This window comes from Xiphias gladius, chromosome 17 (assembly GCF_016859285.1).
Source record: "Xiphias gladius isolate SHS-SW01 ecotype Sanya breed wild chromosome 17, ASM1685928v1, whole genome shotgun sequence".
Taxonomy (NCBI): domain Eukaryota; kingdom Metazoa; phylum Chordata; class Actinopteri; order Istiophoriformes; family Xiphiidae; genus Xiphias; species Xiphias gladius.
In genome coordinates this window covers 23376364-23391800 of record NC_053416.1, presented here as the reverse complement: position 1 = coordinate 23391800, position 15437 = coordinate 23376364, and the positions used below count along the sequence as shown (strand labels likewise).

Here is a 15437-nt window from a genome sequence, read left to right as displayed (position 1 = left end):
CCTATTTTCTGACATTTTATAGAGCAAACATTGAAACTTATTTATATTTAACCTTTAATCAACCATGAGATTAAAATGTCCTTGCCAAGACAGATAACACAAGGGACACAGCGGACTTCATCCAAAAACAGCCCACATTGCAAGTTTAAAACAACCCAAAGAGCTGTCCAAAGGCGTAACAATAAAACCAGTCTTAAAAAAAAAGACATCAGCAGCCAGAAGAGAGAGGACGCAGCTTTCTGCAGCAGTGACTTGAATTCAAAGAGCCCAAATTTTGTAATTTATATATCTCTGCATTAGGTCCCAGGGTGCGAGTAATTGATTGATTGAGAGCTGGCAGGTTAATAAATAATGAAAATAATTGAGTTTAACAAGTTAATTCAGAGTTTTTAATTGGATGAGTATCGGGATTCCACCATATGAAACCTGTGTAATGCATTGAGTGAGAACATCCATTACTTACTGATCTGTAAAACTCCTGAGTTGCTGGCCGGTTTTATCGTGTTTCGTCTCATCATTCCTCTCTGTTGTTGTTGTCAGTTGTCGATGTGTCGTTTGATAGAAGTTGCATTCACTGGATCCCATTTCCACTGAAGCCCCATCAGAGGCCCGACTGTCAGACCTCATCAATCAGAAGCGTCCGTCGATCACCACAGTGGATATTGTCTGTCTTTGCGGACTAATAGCTTCTCGATCCCTTTCCGGCAGTAACTTTATCTGCTTATTGATAACAGCTAGATCTGGCTGCAGTTCCGGTTAAGTATTATCAACTCTGGCTGACTGCATAGTTTTGAGGAAATAAAGTTGGTGTGAATACACTGACTAGAAATAAATAAACAAAAAATGATGAGAATTGCAGGATATTCCAGTAGTTTCTTTTATTAATTGGTACTATTTTAATACATTAATACAATTTTTGATTTTATTAATTAAAATCTATGTCCTTATATAATCAGTTATTGGCTTGTGCAAGTCCGCCCATACCAACTGTATTTTGCTTGTGTAGTTTCTCATACACAGCCATTTCCTCATGTTTGTCCATCTGAGCATTTCCCCAGCCCCACACTGTCTCTGTGCCCTGGCAGGATGTGGCAGACGAGGAAGATGCTTAGATACATGAAATCTGCAGCGGCGGCTGAAAAGCCAGGTTCTGTACAGTGGAGGACGGATTTGTAGCAACATCCAAAAGCAGTTTACTCAGGGAGTTTAGGATTTTGTCGGTCAATGGTTAGAATAGGCTGTTCCTGAAATAGCTGATAGCAGCAGCTGGCAGCTCTGGCTGAAGAGAGGACACAATAGGTGTGATGCTGTGGACTTGGTGACTCAGGGAGACAACATGTGTCCATGTATCCTAGATGGTTTCTGAACTACTGACCAGGCCAGAAGGAGTTGATTTTGACCTGGTTGAAGACACGAGATTAGAGCTGAAATGACGTGCAAAACTAATCTGCTACAGTAAATTAATTGTCAATTGTCAAATAATTTTGTTAAGGAAAAACACCAAACCTTCTCTGGTTCCATCTTCTTAATAAGGATTAGCTTCTTTTTTCTTTGTTTTTTATGATAGTAAATGGAATTGGGTGTTAAACTGTTGTTTGGACATACGCAAACTGTCAGCTTTCCTCTGGGGGAACTGTAATCAACATTTTCACTATTTTCTGATATTTAATTGACTAAATGACTAATTGAATAAATTCTAGGCAGATTAATCCCTGATGAAAATTTGGGCTGCAACTAACAGTTATTCTATATCGAATTAATGTAACAATTATTTTCTTGATTAATGGCCTGGGGTCATTGTTTGATCTGTAAAATATGAGAAAATGTCTGGCAAGTTGTGCAAAAAAATTTCCATTACAAGTTCCAAGCGCTCTTTGTGATTTGTCAGATTTCTTGCTTTGTCTAACCAACAGTCCAAAATCCGTAGAATCATAGAACCATAGAATCTTTGCCATATTTGCTTAAAAAAACTTTAAAAATTGTCGCTGAATAATTTTTTATTGATTGACTCATTGATTACTTGGCTGATGGTTGCAGCTCTAATGAAAATACTGTTAGTTGCAGGCCAAAGCAAGATTTCGGGATCATCTTCACCGCTGGACCTTCAGTAGTTATGAGGGCCTTTGTGTTACATTTCTGTCTGGCAGTCTAGTGCCCTCTCCTGGCCCACACCCTGAACTACCACATTCTGCATCTAGAGCGCTTTCCTGTACACACGCAGGGCTGAAAGGAAAGTCAGTGGTTGTCCCAGGAGCAGGAGGCACTGAGTTGGCAGGAGAGACAACGGGCAACCCACATTTCCCACCAGTAACTGATCTGAGCCAGCGATTGACTGATGCATGACCTGGGTACTTCGGTGCTAAACATCAATCAGAGAAGGGTGCCTGAATGCTGTGGTTATTCAATGTAATGGGAATGTCAATAATGCTTGCAATCGCTGATGAATACACAAGTGCCGTGCCATGATTCAGCAGTGAAGGCTGCTGGTGCTTAAAGTACTGTTATTGAACCAAGCACAGGCCCAGGTTTGTGCAGGAAGCTGATGTGATGCGCGATGTTTCTGCGGTTTTAACTGTTACCACGCAATTGTCTTGTGAGCCGGCAACTGCTGGAACAGCAGAGATTTGACAGCTGAGGAAATTTTCATCTTGTGGCTCTTCAGGTGATGATGACCTGATCAGAGGTGACTGTATCAAGAGATAAAATCTTTATAGCTACTTTAAAACTGCACGATCAATAGCACTTGAAATACTTAGGAAGCAAGTGTGAGCTGTACCCAAGGTAGTTTATCAACCATGGGAGTCCAATGTTGAAAAAAAAAAAAAAAAAAAAGGCCTGTTTACTCAGTTCGGTGCATGTAGGTAGAGGTATTAAAGCCCCAAGACAGGGTTAGTACACATTTTTTAATAACATGGCACAATTTACATAACACAAGTTTAAATGAGGAGCATGCTGAAGATTCAGTCGCTTCATTTTTTCTCATTTTTGTACATGATCTAGAAAGACTTAATTTTTTTCCCTGTACATGGTAAACAGCAAAAAAAGTTTCTCATTTAACAATCTTTTTGAAATATGCATCAACTAACCACTATGGCTCCGGTGGACATTTTTATGTTGGATTAAAAAACACTGCACAACATGATATCACAGAGTTTGAAGCGCACAACTAAACCTTCAGTGGACTACTAAAATAGATCTCTGCTTGTTAAAAACAAACTGTCCATAGTTTAGACTTGCTTTTTTGTCTTTTGATTTTGTAGGTACAACAACTTAGGAAAGCACTTTAATACACTGTTTGACCAATAGAACCTATTTCCAAAACATGTACTTTACACTCCTTCAATAGGGCTAATGTGCTGTCGTGGTGTTTAATGTGCTGCATTCTCCCCAGAACAAGACGGGTGGTAACTGAGTGAAGGAAGAATTGGGGGGGGGGGGGGGGGGGGTTTAACATTTGTGCTGCTGGCTTTTAACATTTAAAATAATTTGAAATGCAGTACTTCCATCAGCTGTTTCTAGGATTGTCACCACAATGAATTCTATTTGATCAGCAGTAATTCTCAAAACACTACCTTTTTGTTTAATCCAAATTGCTGCATGGATCAGTTAAAGCTCGTTTCTGGCTGCAGGGACCCGGTGTTTGTCAAGTCTGAGTTGTGGAGAGAATACAGCTTGTTGTCCTTTCTTGGTGCACAGTCAGTAGTGGTGAGAAGGCCAGCTTTCAGAAAGGGAGCCCAGGCATTTGTTGCATAGTTGAATATGGGATCTCTGGTACAATGCTAATCAGCTGCGTGGACCAAAAGAAACAAAAAAGGAAATTGCAAAAAGCACATTCTGGATCACCAACCTTAATACTCCTCTGTTTACATTTGTTCAAAGTAAAGCTTTCAAAACACCCTTTTGCATATTTGTACCATGATTTTTAATCCATACAGAGTGAGCACAGCGACTGTACACATTATCTACACACTTTGCTGTCAGTGATTAGGTACCTGTACATTCCAAAGTGGTTCATTCTTACTCCACGTCACTTTGCTGTACAAGAGAAAGAATGAACACAAAAAGCTGGACCAAACTGGAAAAAAAGAAATTAAAAAATGTATTTTTTTGTTCCATGATTATTGTCTCTTTGTAGTTTTATACAAAAACAATTCATTGTGTGGGCATGACTTTGCCCACATAAGTTATTCACAGCTATATTACAGTCTTGCTTTGCCCAAAGCTAAGTGCTTGGTGTGAGTTCAGTGTTAGTGAGGCACAGGGCTGAAGGGGCACTGAGTCTGCCGAGGCTCACCTCACCGTGCCTCGATGTCTTTGTGAGCTGGCCTGTCTCTGATATCTGTGGCCAGGGGAGTAGTCCGTCTGGGTGAGCCCGGCCGGGCACCCAGTGTGGGGATGAGTGGGGGTGGGGCACTCAGAGAGGCGGTGGGCGGTGTTTTGTTCAGGATACCATTCTGATGGGCCGTGGCCGCAGCTGCTGCAGCCGAGGGGCTGACCCTGGAGAAGTGCATGCCCGGGAGTCCGGGGGCCATGAGGCCCGGGGCGGGGTGGGGGAGGTGTCCGTCAAGGGCGGGATGGTGCATTGTGGGGTGGAGGCGCCCATGCTCGTAGTCCTCTCTGAGCATGTTGAGGCGGTCGCGCTCCTCCAGCTGGGCGCGCTCCTGCTCCCTCCTCTGCTCCAGGGCCAGAGGGTGGGCATGGTCACGATTAAAGTCATGAGGCTCACGGTCCCTGTAGGAGCGCTCGGCCTCATAGAGGCGTGGCGCTGCAAGCCGGTGCAGAGGGTCATTTCTTAGCAGCAGGTCCCTGGCCAAAGGGTCCCGTCTGTGAATGTCCAGGCCCCTGTAGGGGTCCCTCATTGGGTCCCAGTGGAAGGCAGGGTAGGGGAACCTGTCAGCTCCTGGGATGGGGCTGATACCCATGAAGGGTGCCACCACTCGAGTTCTCTCCAGACTGCTGATGCTGTTGATGGGGTGGACACCAGCCATGCCCATGGGCACAGGCATGGAGGAGGGGGGGTGGAGGTTTGGCGTGGAGGGTGCCTGTGCTGGGTGCTCACTTTGCCTCTCTGTAGCTCCATCCTGCTCCTCCTTCCTCTCCTCCTTCACTTTCACTTCACTGTTCTTCTTCTGGTGCTCGTACGGCAGCTCTACCTTCTTCTCCAGGACCTCCCTGCTCAGGCCGCTGTTGGGACGTTCTAGGCTGGTCTGCCGGATGTAGGGCGACGCCGTCCCCCTGTTGGACACTTTGTCCTCTGACACTCGGCTGTCATGGATGACAGGTGTGTCCTTGTCACTGTGCTGGTCTTTAAGCTTGTGGTCGTCCGTGCCATTGTCTTTCCAGGACTCTGAGTGGTCCCTCTCCCTGTCTTTTGCCTTGTTCTCCTTGTCCCTCTGAGGTTCTCCAGAGGCAGGGGGCAAGTGGTTCCTGTGGTGCTCAGGAGGCCGACTGTGGCCAAGGAGGCTAATGGGGTTGACGGGAACTGGTGATGGATGGCTCAGGTGACGCTTCTCTACAGAGTCCCTAGAAATACAACAAAAGTCCCCATATCAGTACCGATAACTTTTCTTGAAAAGTCTAACTGTGACAATCTTTCCATTTTAATCCAAATTAAAACTCTAAGCTAAAAAATGCAGAATACAAAGTATTGCATTACATCACAACAAAGAAAAGTAAAACGCTAACAAATCCAAAAGTGGACTCAAACCCCAGTTCATCAATCTCAATGTTCTTGAAATGAAGTAAACAGGAGTCATGGTATTTTTGGCAGCTACATTCTGCTGTACTGCACCCACCTGTCCTTGTCGTCTTTACTGACCAACGAGTCCCGCTTGTCAGAGTCTCGGTCCCTCTCGTGCGAGCTGACTGAGGTGCTCCTCTCAGAGTCTCCAGGTTTCAGCCAAGGTGGCGGTGTGGGAAAGGAGGGCGGCGTGCGGTGCAGGCGGTTCCACGGCTCCTGGTGGCCGCTGTTACTGCTGCTGTTGAAGTGCTGTTGTGCGTTGGGGCCATCTTTATGGCCGAATACTGAGTTGGCCGCTGTTAGGGATTCAACACGTGGAAAAGTACGGCAGGACGCAAGTTAAATGCGTATCTCGACATCTTGCTCTGGTGTGTCAGTATCTTAATTCTATTCTGTTCATGTTCTCATACAGCCTGAGTAACAATACTCACTAGATATGGAACATTACAAACGGTAAACATGAAAGGCTTATTCCAACTGTAGTGATTGTTTTGCAGTAACAGTGAGTGACAGTAGAAAAACCAACAGTATCATTCATGAGGCTGAAACTCACTTAGTGCTGGATTTCCCAGTCCTCCGAAGGCTGATGAACTGAGAGATCCCAGTCCTCCAAATGATGCAGGCCTAGTGAAAGGTTCTGGTGGGAGACACAACATGTTACCATGCAGACAATCAATCAGCATCTTAACTTTCCGTTTTTCAGAGGGAGACTGAGAAAAATGGAACTGAAGAATCCGCTTACCTAAGTGAGATGCTGGGGTGAGGAAGTTTCCAGGATGGTGGGGTGGATGGCCGAAGGGACCTGCTGCTGGGTGTGTAGGACCTGAGGAGGGAGAGACAGCAGGTATCACGGAAACAGTGATCAACCACTGACTCTGATATTACCGAACATATGTGTAAATTTTGCATTCAAGTTTATTCTCAAATTATTCTTTTAAACTGTAGTTTGAGCAAAAAAAAAAAAAAAAAAATCTAGAACCTTCGCCTGACCCATAAATCCTTTTGTCTGATATGAAAGATACGTTTGAGGTAGTTTGGAAGGAGTGTCACAGTTGCATGGTTTATCCTCTAGAGAGCATTCACAAGTTTACTTTGATCTGTAAAATGGCCCACTCAGTACATATCTATGTCAAAATTCTTTACAAAAAAGAAAAAAATTTAAGAGAACCTTATGAAAAATTGTTGTTGTATATGTTGTGTATTTAGGCAGAATAGGAATATCTGTCGATGTACTGTTATCAGTTTTGAGCCATACTAGTGGTGTGGCTCTCCAGACAGCAATGTGAGTTGGTCATTCCACACCTGCTTTAGTCCAGACTTAGATATCTTGAAAACAAACTAAAACTTTGTACAGGCATTCAAGGTCCCCAGGGGATGAAGCCTACTGACTTTGGCAATCCCTTGACTTTTAATCTAGCGCCAACAGCGGGTCAAAATCTTCACTTGTACATTCAATTATCTCAACATCTTCTTGACAGTTCGCAGCAAAAATTGGTTCCGACATTCTTGTCCCCTTTTCGAATGACCCTTAAATTCTCCTCCAAATCCATCATGAGGTGAAAGTTTGAATTTGTTCCAAGTTGTGCAGAATTTCTGTTGATTGTGCTGTCTCGGACTGTTCAGAGCTGAACTCAGAAACAATAACATGAACGGACGGAAGCGCGCTCTGAACAGCAGGAACTGACCGACTGCTGCTGTATGTCAGAGGTTACTGTTGTTAACCATCAATCAGTCTTTCTACTCAGAGATCAGAGACACTTACCTGCAGCGGAGAAGAGCGTGGCGGGCCGTGCCAAGTCGCTGGGGTGATGGATGGCACCAAAGAGGCCAGGGCCTGGAGGTCGACTCAGGAACTCAGGCTTGAGGCCAAAGTCTAGCTTGTGAGGGTCGACCTGCATCTGCTGCTAGAAGACGCCAGAGCGACGGAGAGAAACACATGTAAAACCCCTTTACACACTGCCATAAAGATATCTCTGTGTAAGCGACTACTGTAGGAGTTGGGCTCGAGGATACACTGCGAGATGTTACAGGAATCAAACCTGAGTATCTCTGACTGGCAGTTTACACACAGGTTAATAGACCCATCATTATAACCTCAAGAAATGATCACGGTCATCACTGCAGGAGCCATGCAATTGAAATGACTTGTCATTATAATTATTTCAACAGTATTTTGTAAAGTGACTTGTACTCAGTGCAACAGCAGAATTGCTGTCACGAAGGTCAGCTTGTGTCTTTACAATAATCTTTCCACCAAAGGAATTCTAATTCAGAAGAGAAGCACTGATGCAAGAAACAGAATAGACAAAAGGAAAAGATGGCTGCTTTTTGAAGGACTTGTTATTCAGGAATATACTTAATGAACTGATGCAGCCAAATTCTCCTGAAGATTTTTCAGGTTTGCAGGTTGATTGTCTTTGCATGGTACACAAGTTGCATCAATTTCTGTTAATATACAGTAAAACAGTAATATTGATTTCTAGTAAACTAACTGTAAAAACAGTACACTTTAGAGATTCTGTTTACACTGTAGAATGAAACTGCAACACATCTAACTTTACACTGTGTCAATACTAGATTTGATACAATGCAGAGAGAGAGAGAGGAGTCAGATGAGTCCTCACCTTCACTTTCTGCTGGTGGTGGTATATCTGCCAGGCGATATGGACATGCATGGCGCACCACTTCCCTGGTTTCTGTAAACCCAAGACAAAAATTATGTCGTCACAAATTTACTCTTTTATGTGAATGACAGATACAAGTTTAGGATATTACACTTTCCAATCTACACATTCATGGGTAACTGTGTGGCAAAGTGTTTAGCATTTCAATCTGTTAATCATTACAAAAAATATATATATAAAATATATATATTTTTTGTGAAAGCTCTGGTATATTCAACTTGGAACCTAATAATAGGGACATACTTGAAAAGGCAAATATGGGTTCCTCACATCAGCCTAAGTCTGATTTCCAAGGTATTTTAGACCCACATTTAAGGGATATATGGCTATACTTTCAATTTACATAACTTTTTAACCCTCACACATCAAATTTGCCATCATACAATCATCTTGAATGGTCAGATGACATGAGCACAGCATATTAACACAGCAATTTCCTGATTTATTTACATAGTCAAGTCACGTGAAAAAGACATACTTAGAAAGAGGTACTTAGATATTGCAAAGCACCGTGTAGCACCTTGGATCACTTATTATTGAATGATATGGTCTTTGATGGTGATTTGGCCTTGAATGGCCTTGTTTAGAAGTGGCCAGACTGTCATGCTATGTATGTTGAAAGGCTAACAATTCCATTTCTGCATGCCGAGGATCCACTGATCTCCAAATTGAGCTTTGTTGTGGTGTGAACTAGTACAATCAGCTCTCGTTTAAAGAAAGGCGCTATTAACTCGCAAATACCCTTTAAGGCATCATGGCTATTAGTGTGAGTGTGTATGTGTGTGAGGGTGCAAGAGACTGAGACACGGTAGGGGGTGAGTACTCACCCTGAGAATGGGCCGAAATGGATCTGTTAGCTACAGGCGGGAGAGGGAGGAAAAGAAGTGAGTTGCTTTGCTTTCAATCAAGCTGGTTCTAAGTAGTGTCTGTGTGTAGCATTTATTATGCACCAAATAGAAATAATAAAATTTCCCTTTAAAATCAAGCATTTCAGGAGTAATTAATTCATGTTTGTTAAACAGGTTTCCCTCTGCATACAAATAACAGACAAAATATGGCAGCTGAGAGGAAGGCAGGAACACATTAGCAGACAGTCTGTTGTCCACTAACTGGCTGCGTATGAATTCTTTACCGTGACATAATTTGGTGTTGAAAACCTTCATCTGATGACTCGAAGGCTTATGTAAGATATACAGAGTCTAAAAGTTGCCTCTACGCTGCGAGTGTTATGTGTTAGTGTGTATGTGCTCTTACCCTGGGGTCCTTCTGTAAGAATGTGTGTGGGACTGCTCCAGGTCTTGTGGACACATCCAGTGGATTAGAGGTCTAGAGAGCACCAGACAGAGACAAAACAAGATTCTCTGTAAATAACTCCGGTTTTCAGTTTGTCTATCCGTGGCTGTGTGCGCTGGTGTCAACGTGCGTTTTACCTTGGGCTGAAAGGCGCCCTGCAGCGAGCCGAAGGGCCCGGTCGGAGGGATGACGGGGGGAAGGCCAGACATGGCCGGTGGGTAGGAGTGGAAGAGCTGACGGAGAAAAGAGGGAGAGGAGGTGTGAGGATGGTTCGCTCCGTCAATGAGATGCAGTACAACAGCTTTATGAGGCCGAGGAGGAGATGGAACAAACGGGTTAGAGTGACAGATGAGCAACATTCAATCAGAATTTTCAAAGACTGCTTAGATGGGGAAAATTACTAATGATTGCCTGCATGTTTCAAAAACTGTGAGTTTAGAAAATATTCCCTGTTCATTCCCGGTGGGTTTACATAAGGCAAAACACTCCTTTGATATGAAAACTAGAATGTTATAATGCCAGCAAAATGCATGTAAACCAAACAAGGGCTCAAGGCATCCATTATGCAGTTATCCAGATGAGAAACATATGGGATCAACTAGTCTGTAGAATTTGTTCTTGTCAGTCATATTAGCCCCAGTGGAAAGAGAGAATTTTTTCATTTTCAACATGCATGCTTGCATTGCTTTTATCATGGATGCTGTAACAAAAGTTTTTAAAGCCAGGATGAATTATCAGAAACTGTTGAGGCAATGCTGGAAGGTTGGAAATGCAACTTGTGTTTCCCTGTGCATCACGATTTCAGACGTCACTACACCGATCAGCCACAACATTATAACCAGTTAGCGCTTTTCATGTTGTGGCTGAATGGTTTTTATATAGGCCCAGGGTTGATCTGAATACAAATACTTATGTACTTATAATACTTTTTTCTTATATTAAACTCTTCATCTCAGCTCTGAGGGACAGTTTGAAGAAAAAGCATTCTTATGCAGGCACACACAGCAGGTGTGTGGAAGCTTCACCAAACATGGCAGGAGGGTAAGTGAGTAATAATAAGCAAGCCGCTGCTGTTAGCAGACAAATACAAATGAAGAGTAGTAAGCAAGATAAAGATATAGTATTCCTATGGCAATAACGCAGTCTCCTCTGTAATGCAGCCACAGTCTCTTTCTGTTTTAATTTCTATGCACAATAATTCCATCGTTACATGCACGCACAATAAATGTTGTGCTCCAAGGTCTGAGAATCCAGCATTGTTACATTAACCACAACATTTGCCGAGGCTGACGGGTGAAATGGTAGAGCTAGGATGCTTACAGTATCCATTAAGAAGGGATTGAAACAGTTTATGGAATGCACCACACACACACACACGCACACACACACACACACACACACACACACACACACACACAGAGACACACAGAGACACACAGAGACACACAGAGACACACAGCCACAGACAGAGCTACAACACCAACTGGCATGGGCTGGAATGGTATAATGGGCAAGCAAACTGCTCTGCAGACAGATAGTACGCAGTAGGGAAACTCACACTGTGTCTGTAGAAGGGGTCAACTTTTGTTGGGTATTTGTCAAACTGTAGGAGAAATGAAACAGAGCTAAGTACAAATATGTAGAAAAGACACGATAACCTACACATGTATACTGTCACAGGGTTGAGACTGGCTTCTTTCAGGGTCATTTCAGGCCAACACAAAACACATCTGTATGTTAAAACTAAGAACATGCTTACAGATGGAGATTATGATTCAAGGTGTAAGATGTCAGACGAGGATCAAAGTTCAACCTCTCCCCGAGCCAGATTGTTTTCATGCTCCCCTTTTCATGATCGTCCAAAGACCTTGTAAACTAGCATGGGCTCTGTGTTTCATTTGGTCTCCTTTTAGTGGTGCAGGACAGGCTCAGGGCGAATATTTCCCCAGTCAAGACTAAACACTGCAGCCATTAAGAGCCTTTTTATGGCCTCATTAGCTGTCAGAGGCCTCGCCATGCTGCCTTTGAGGTATCATCAGAGCCAAGCAAGCCCTCTGTGGGCCAGGCAGTTACCAATGTGTGTGTGTTTGTGTGAGTTTTAGGTCTAGCCACCCATTGCCTGTGGTCTCCCCCAACAAACAGCAGGGCTCTTAACACAAGGCATTTGCCAGTAATAAACCCCCCCCAAACAGGACCAAATGATGTCATTAAATTCAGAATGAATTAAGTATATTATGTTCTGAAAGCTGGCTCTGAAGTTAACATGCTTTGGGTGAGTTATTGCCAACTTATAAAATAACGGTTCTCAAGTCTGGAGTCCAAGAGTATGCCAGAGAAAACACTAGAAAGGCTTTCTGGGAGAATAAAGGCATCATTGTGGTGTGGTTGAACACACATGTTCATCATTGAAAGGCTGCTGCAGAAACTCACGTCCCTACAGTGTGCCGCTCAGACACAAGTCAAACTGTGTAAAATCTTCACTCTCACACCCACAAAGTGAAAACACTTTCAGTGCTATGCCGGCCAACTCCTCTACACATTTAAAATTCCTTATTAGAAGACATAAAAAAAAACTTTCTGCTATCTTTTTTTTCCCCCCATTGACCCCCTCCACCCTCTCCAACCCCACACAGCTGCGTTCTACTTATCCTCACATTTCTGGCAGGGGTACGCACCATAGGCGGTGCTGGGGTGGGCATGATGGCGTGGGGGAAGGGCGTGAAGGTGTGCTGGTGGGTGTGCTGGTGGGTGTGTTGGTGCTGATGCTGGTGCTGGTGCTGGTGCTGGTGGAACTCGGTGCGCAGGTAGGGCGGAGGGCCCAGCGAGGCGCCGCGGTCGGCGCTTTGGGAGGCCAGGAAACGGGTGTTGAGCTCCTGGCGAAGAAGGTCTTGTTCTGGAGAAGTAGAAACAAGAGGGCAGGATTAGGACTTGGTTTGTTGATGAGGGAAGGGTGACTGTCAAGAGTTCTCAAGCATTTTTACACAACAGACTCTGAATACATACTTAATGGCCTCAGAAGCCATTATGTAAGCTTTTCTCCCAGGGACCTCCATATGGTGAGGATTTGTCAGGGTAGACCGTTTTTCCAATCAAAACTTTGTCTAGGCTGTACATGAAAAGTTCAACTCTGAAAGAAAGACTATAATTAGACTTTTTATTTATGTGTCTCTGATTAAGACATATTCTAGTTCATTTATATACAGTGAAATTAAAGTATTCCTCATTTCGCCAGGTCCTGCTGGAGGCCCCTCAAAGGCCCCTCAAGCTGTTTATGTCATCCAATAGGAAGCCATGCCAAAGTTATATGACGGGGAAAAAAAAAAAACAACCAGGAAATGACTGTGATTATCAGCATGTCATTTTAAATTTAAGCAAGGCTCAGGATGATTAGAACTGTCTGACTGCTGGAATTGTCAAATGCTGTGCTACAGCCCCTCTGAGAGAACAACATCTGTTGTTCTAATAACCTCTGCGCAACCAGTGGAGAAAGAATGGATTTCAAGTAATCACTGGCTTTTCTTCTGAATTTAAGAAACCTGCCTTGAGAGATTATGTCTCCTCCAGAGTAACCTTATCCTCCCTATTCCACGGTGACTCACTACAGTATTTTCTGCATTCATTTCAGGATTTATTGGGCTGGGAGGGTGGCCGGAATTTTCTCTTCATAAAAATTTCATTAGTATCTTTTGAACAAAATCCAGCTCGCTCTGTTCCATATTGACTAAAATTGATTTCCCGCACGTGAACACCACTCCAGGGGAAAATGGAAGGTCTTGGAACACTGCTAAAGGCGAGTCCCCCCTCCTCCCCCCACACTGACCCTGACATTTAGCTTGACAGCACTGCTTGGAAATGTGCATGGGGTCTGTAATCGCTTTTGCTATGTGGCCTGACTTGCTGGTGGATATTACTGGTGTGTGAGAATCGATCACTCCGAGCATGACAGACGGTGTGAACTTGAACTGTCCGCAAGAGTATAAACACACGAAACCCCAGGCATAGAGTACATGTGGATGATGTTGGACTCAATTGCTTGTTTCTTTAAATAATTAGTGGAGTAACATTCTGTCTGTCCATCTCCACATCTCAAATGCTTTAAAATCAAATGCTGCTCTGAAATGATTCCTTGTTTACTCTCATATGTCTCGCCCCGTTCTGCCTACAGTCCCGATGCACCAACTGGCTAAAATAAGGGACTTATGTTACGTCGTCGGCCAAATGTGCAGCGCTCTGCCACACCACTTAGGGGGGCTGTGGGGACTTCTGCCAGCAGCCTGTGATGCTTACCTGAGTAGGCACTCCCAGCAGCAGGATGTCCAGGTACTGGCAGGGTGCTAGATGTCAGTGGTGGTGGTGGAGGCAAGGCTGCTGGAGGAGCGAACATATTGGGGTGATGTGGGTGTGGCGAGGCCTGCAAGGCAGGGGGGAAGTTGTGGGGAGTGCTCTGGTTAGCCACCAAGGGCAGGGGGAAGTTGGAGGCTGCTGCTGTTGCGGCCGCAGCGGGAGGAGGTGGGTGGTGGGGGAGGTGAAAGGATGGACCAGGGGGCCCGTGGGGCTTGGTTCCTGGGGTGCTGCTCCTGCTGCTGCTGTAAAAAGAGAGAGAGAAAAGAAACTGTAGACACATAGAGAGAGGAGCCAGGTTAAGCCAGGCATGATCGGTCAAAATTAACACTCTTTCCTCCACATCCCCTAATCTCCATCTGCTCCGATGTTCAATTCCCAGCACAGTGTTTTCACACCTCAACTGTCCTCCATTTACAAACGCCTCCTTACTTCTCTCTTATGCTTCACAAAATCCAGGGCAAACATGATCCGCGAAAACACCACATTCGAAGCACCCTCAGATGCAAATAAACCACCGCTGGCAAGCATAACAGAACGAGCATCTGTCTTTGAACAGCTCCTGTTAAGGCACTTCCTCTAGAGCCAGGTAGTGAACATGTGCATCGGAAATGGGATGAGAGGGAGAGAGGGTGTGTATGCATGTGTAAGCAAACAGTCTTTTGTAGTGTGTGTGGGTTTTCCCCGGGGGTAGCCACAGAGCCTGCGTCTCCACAGCTCCATGCACTAAGCCTAAAAGCTCATTTGCAGCGCTCACTCTTCACTGTGGGCCCCGGCCATGATTATTCACAGCGGGTGCCAGGTCCTGTTGGCGCACTGGCAGACTGGCAGGGCTGGCACAAAGAGTGGGAGGCAAAGCCAAGTCCTAAGAGCCTGCGAGGCAGAGCTGTTGTTGGGACTGAGTGGGTTCTGAAGGAGCTATGCTGAAGTCCTGGAGTCTTAAATTAATGAAGAGTCTCATAGGCCTCAGCACTTCAACAGATATAGGACAGAACATACTAAACTTAGCTTTGCACTAGCTCCATTGTTATTTTTAATTACATGAAAAATTACCGGGATGATGGTGTATTTGAACGTACAAAGCGGAGTTCCACTGAGGATTATTAATAACTTTAATGGCCCTCTGAAGAATTCAATTTTATCTAGACAGAATATTACAACTTTGGGCCCATTTGCTTCCTGTTTTCATGCACAAATATCCTCTAATCAATAAAATAACAGTATGGTACTGATTCAAGGTTGTACTAAACTATCGCACACACTGCTAGTATAACTAATGAGGGCTGGAATCTGTACAGAGCCCCGATGACAATGTGGGTGGCTAATAAAGGGAGTAGTGTGGCCCTTTTATTTCGCTGTTAATAATCGGTGCCGCTGTT

The 15437-nt window shown here is 44.3% G+C and overlaps 1 protein-coding gene across 1 annotated transcript in view; it reads right to left on the bottom strand.

Annotated features, from left to right (window-relative positions):
• Window positions 1-2909: 2909 nt before the first annotated feature.
• auts2a (activator of transcription and developmental regulator AUTS2 a) overlaps window positions 2910-15437 on the bottom strand; it is a 327408-nt gene continuing 314880 nt past the window's right edge. The window contains exons 8-19 of the mRNA XM_040150804.1: window positions 14005-14303; window positions 12372-12610; window positions 11276-11320; window positions 9855-9950; window positions 9679-9750; window positions 9252-9281; window positions 8365-8436; window positions 7503-7644; window positions 6483-6563; window positions 6294-6377; window positions 5796-6048; window positions 2910-5523 (exon numbers count right to left, since the gene is read on the bottom strand). Coding sequence (XP_040006738.1) covers window positions 4296-5523; window positions 5796-6048; window positions 6294-6377; window positions 6483-6563; window positions 7503-7644; window positions 8365-8436; window positions 9252-9281; window positions 9679-9750; window positions 9855-9950; window positions 11276-11320; window positions 12372-12610; window positions 14005-14303 — 2641 coding nt within the window. The 3' untranslated portion in view covers window positions 2910-4295. The remainder of the gene's footprint in view (window positions 5524-5795; window positions 6049-6293; window positions 6378-6482; window positions 6564-7502; window positions 7645-8364; window positions 8437-9251; window positions 9282-9678; window positions 9751-9854; window positions 9951-11275; window positions 11321-12371; window positions 12611-14004; window positions 14304-15437) is intronic.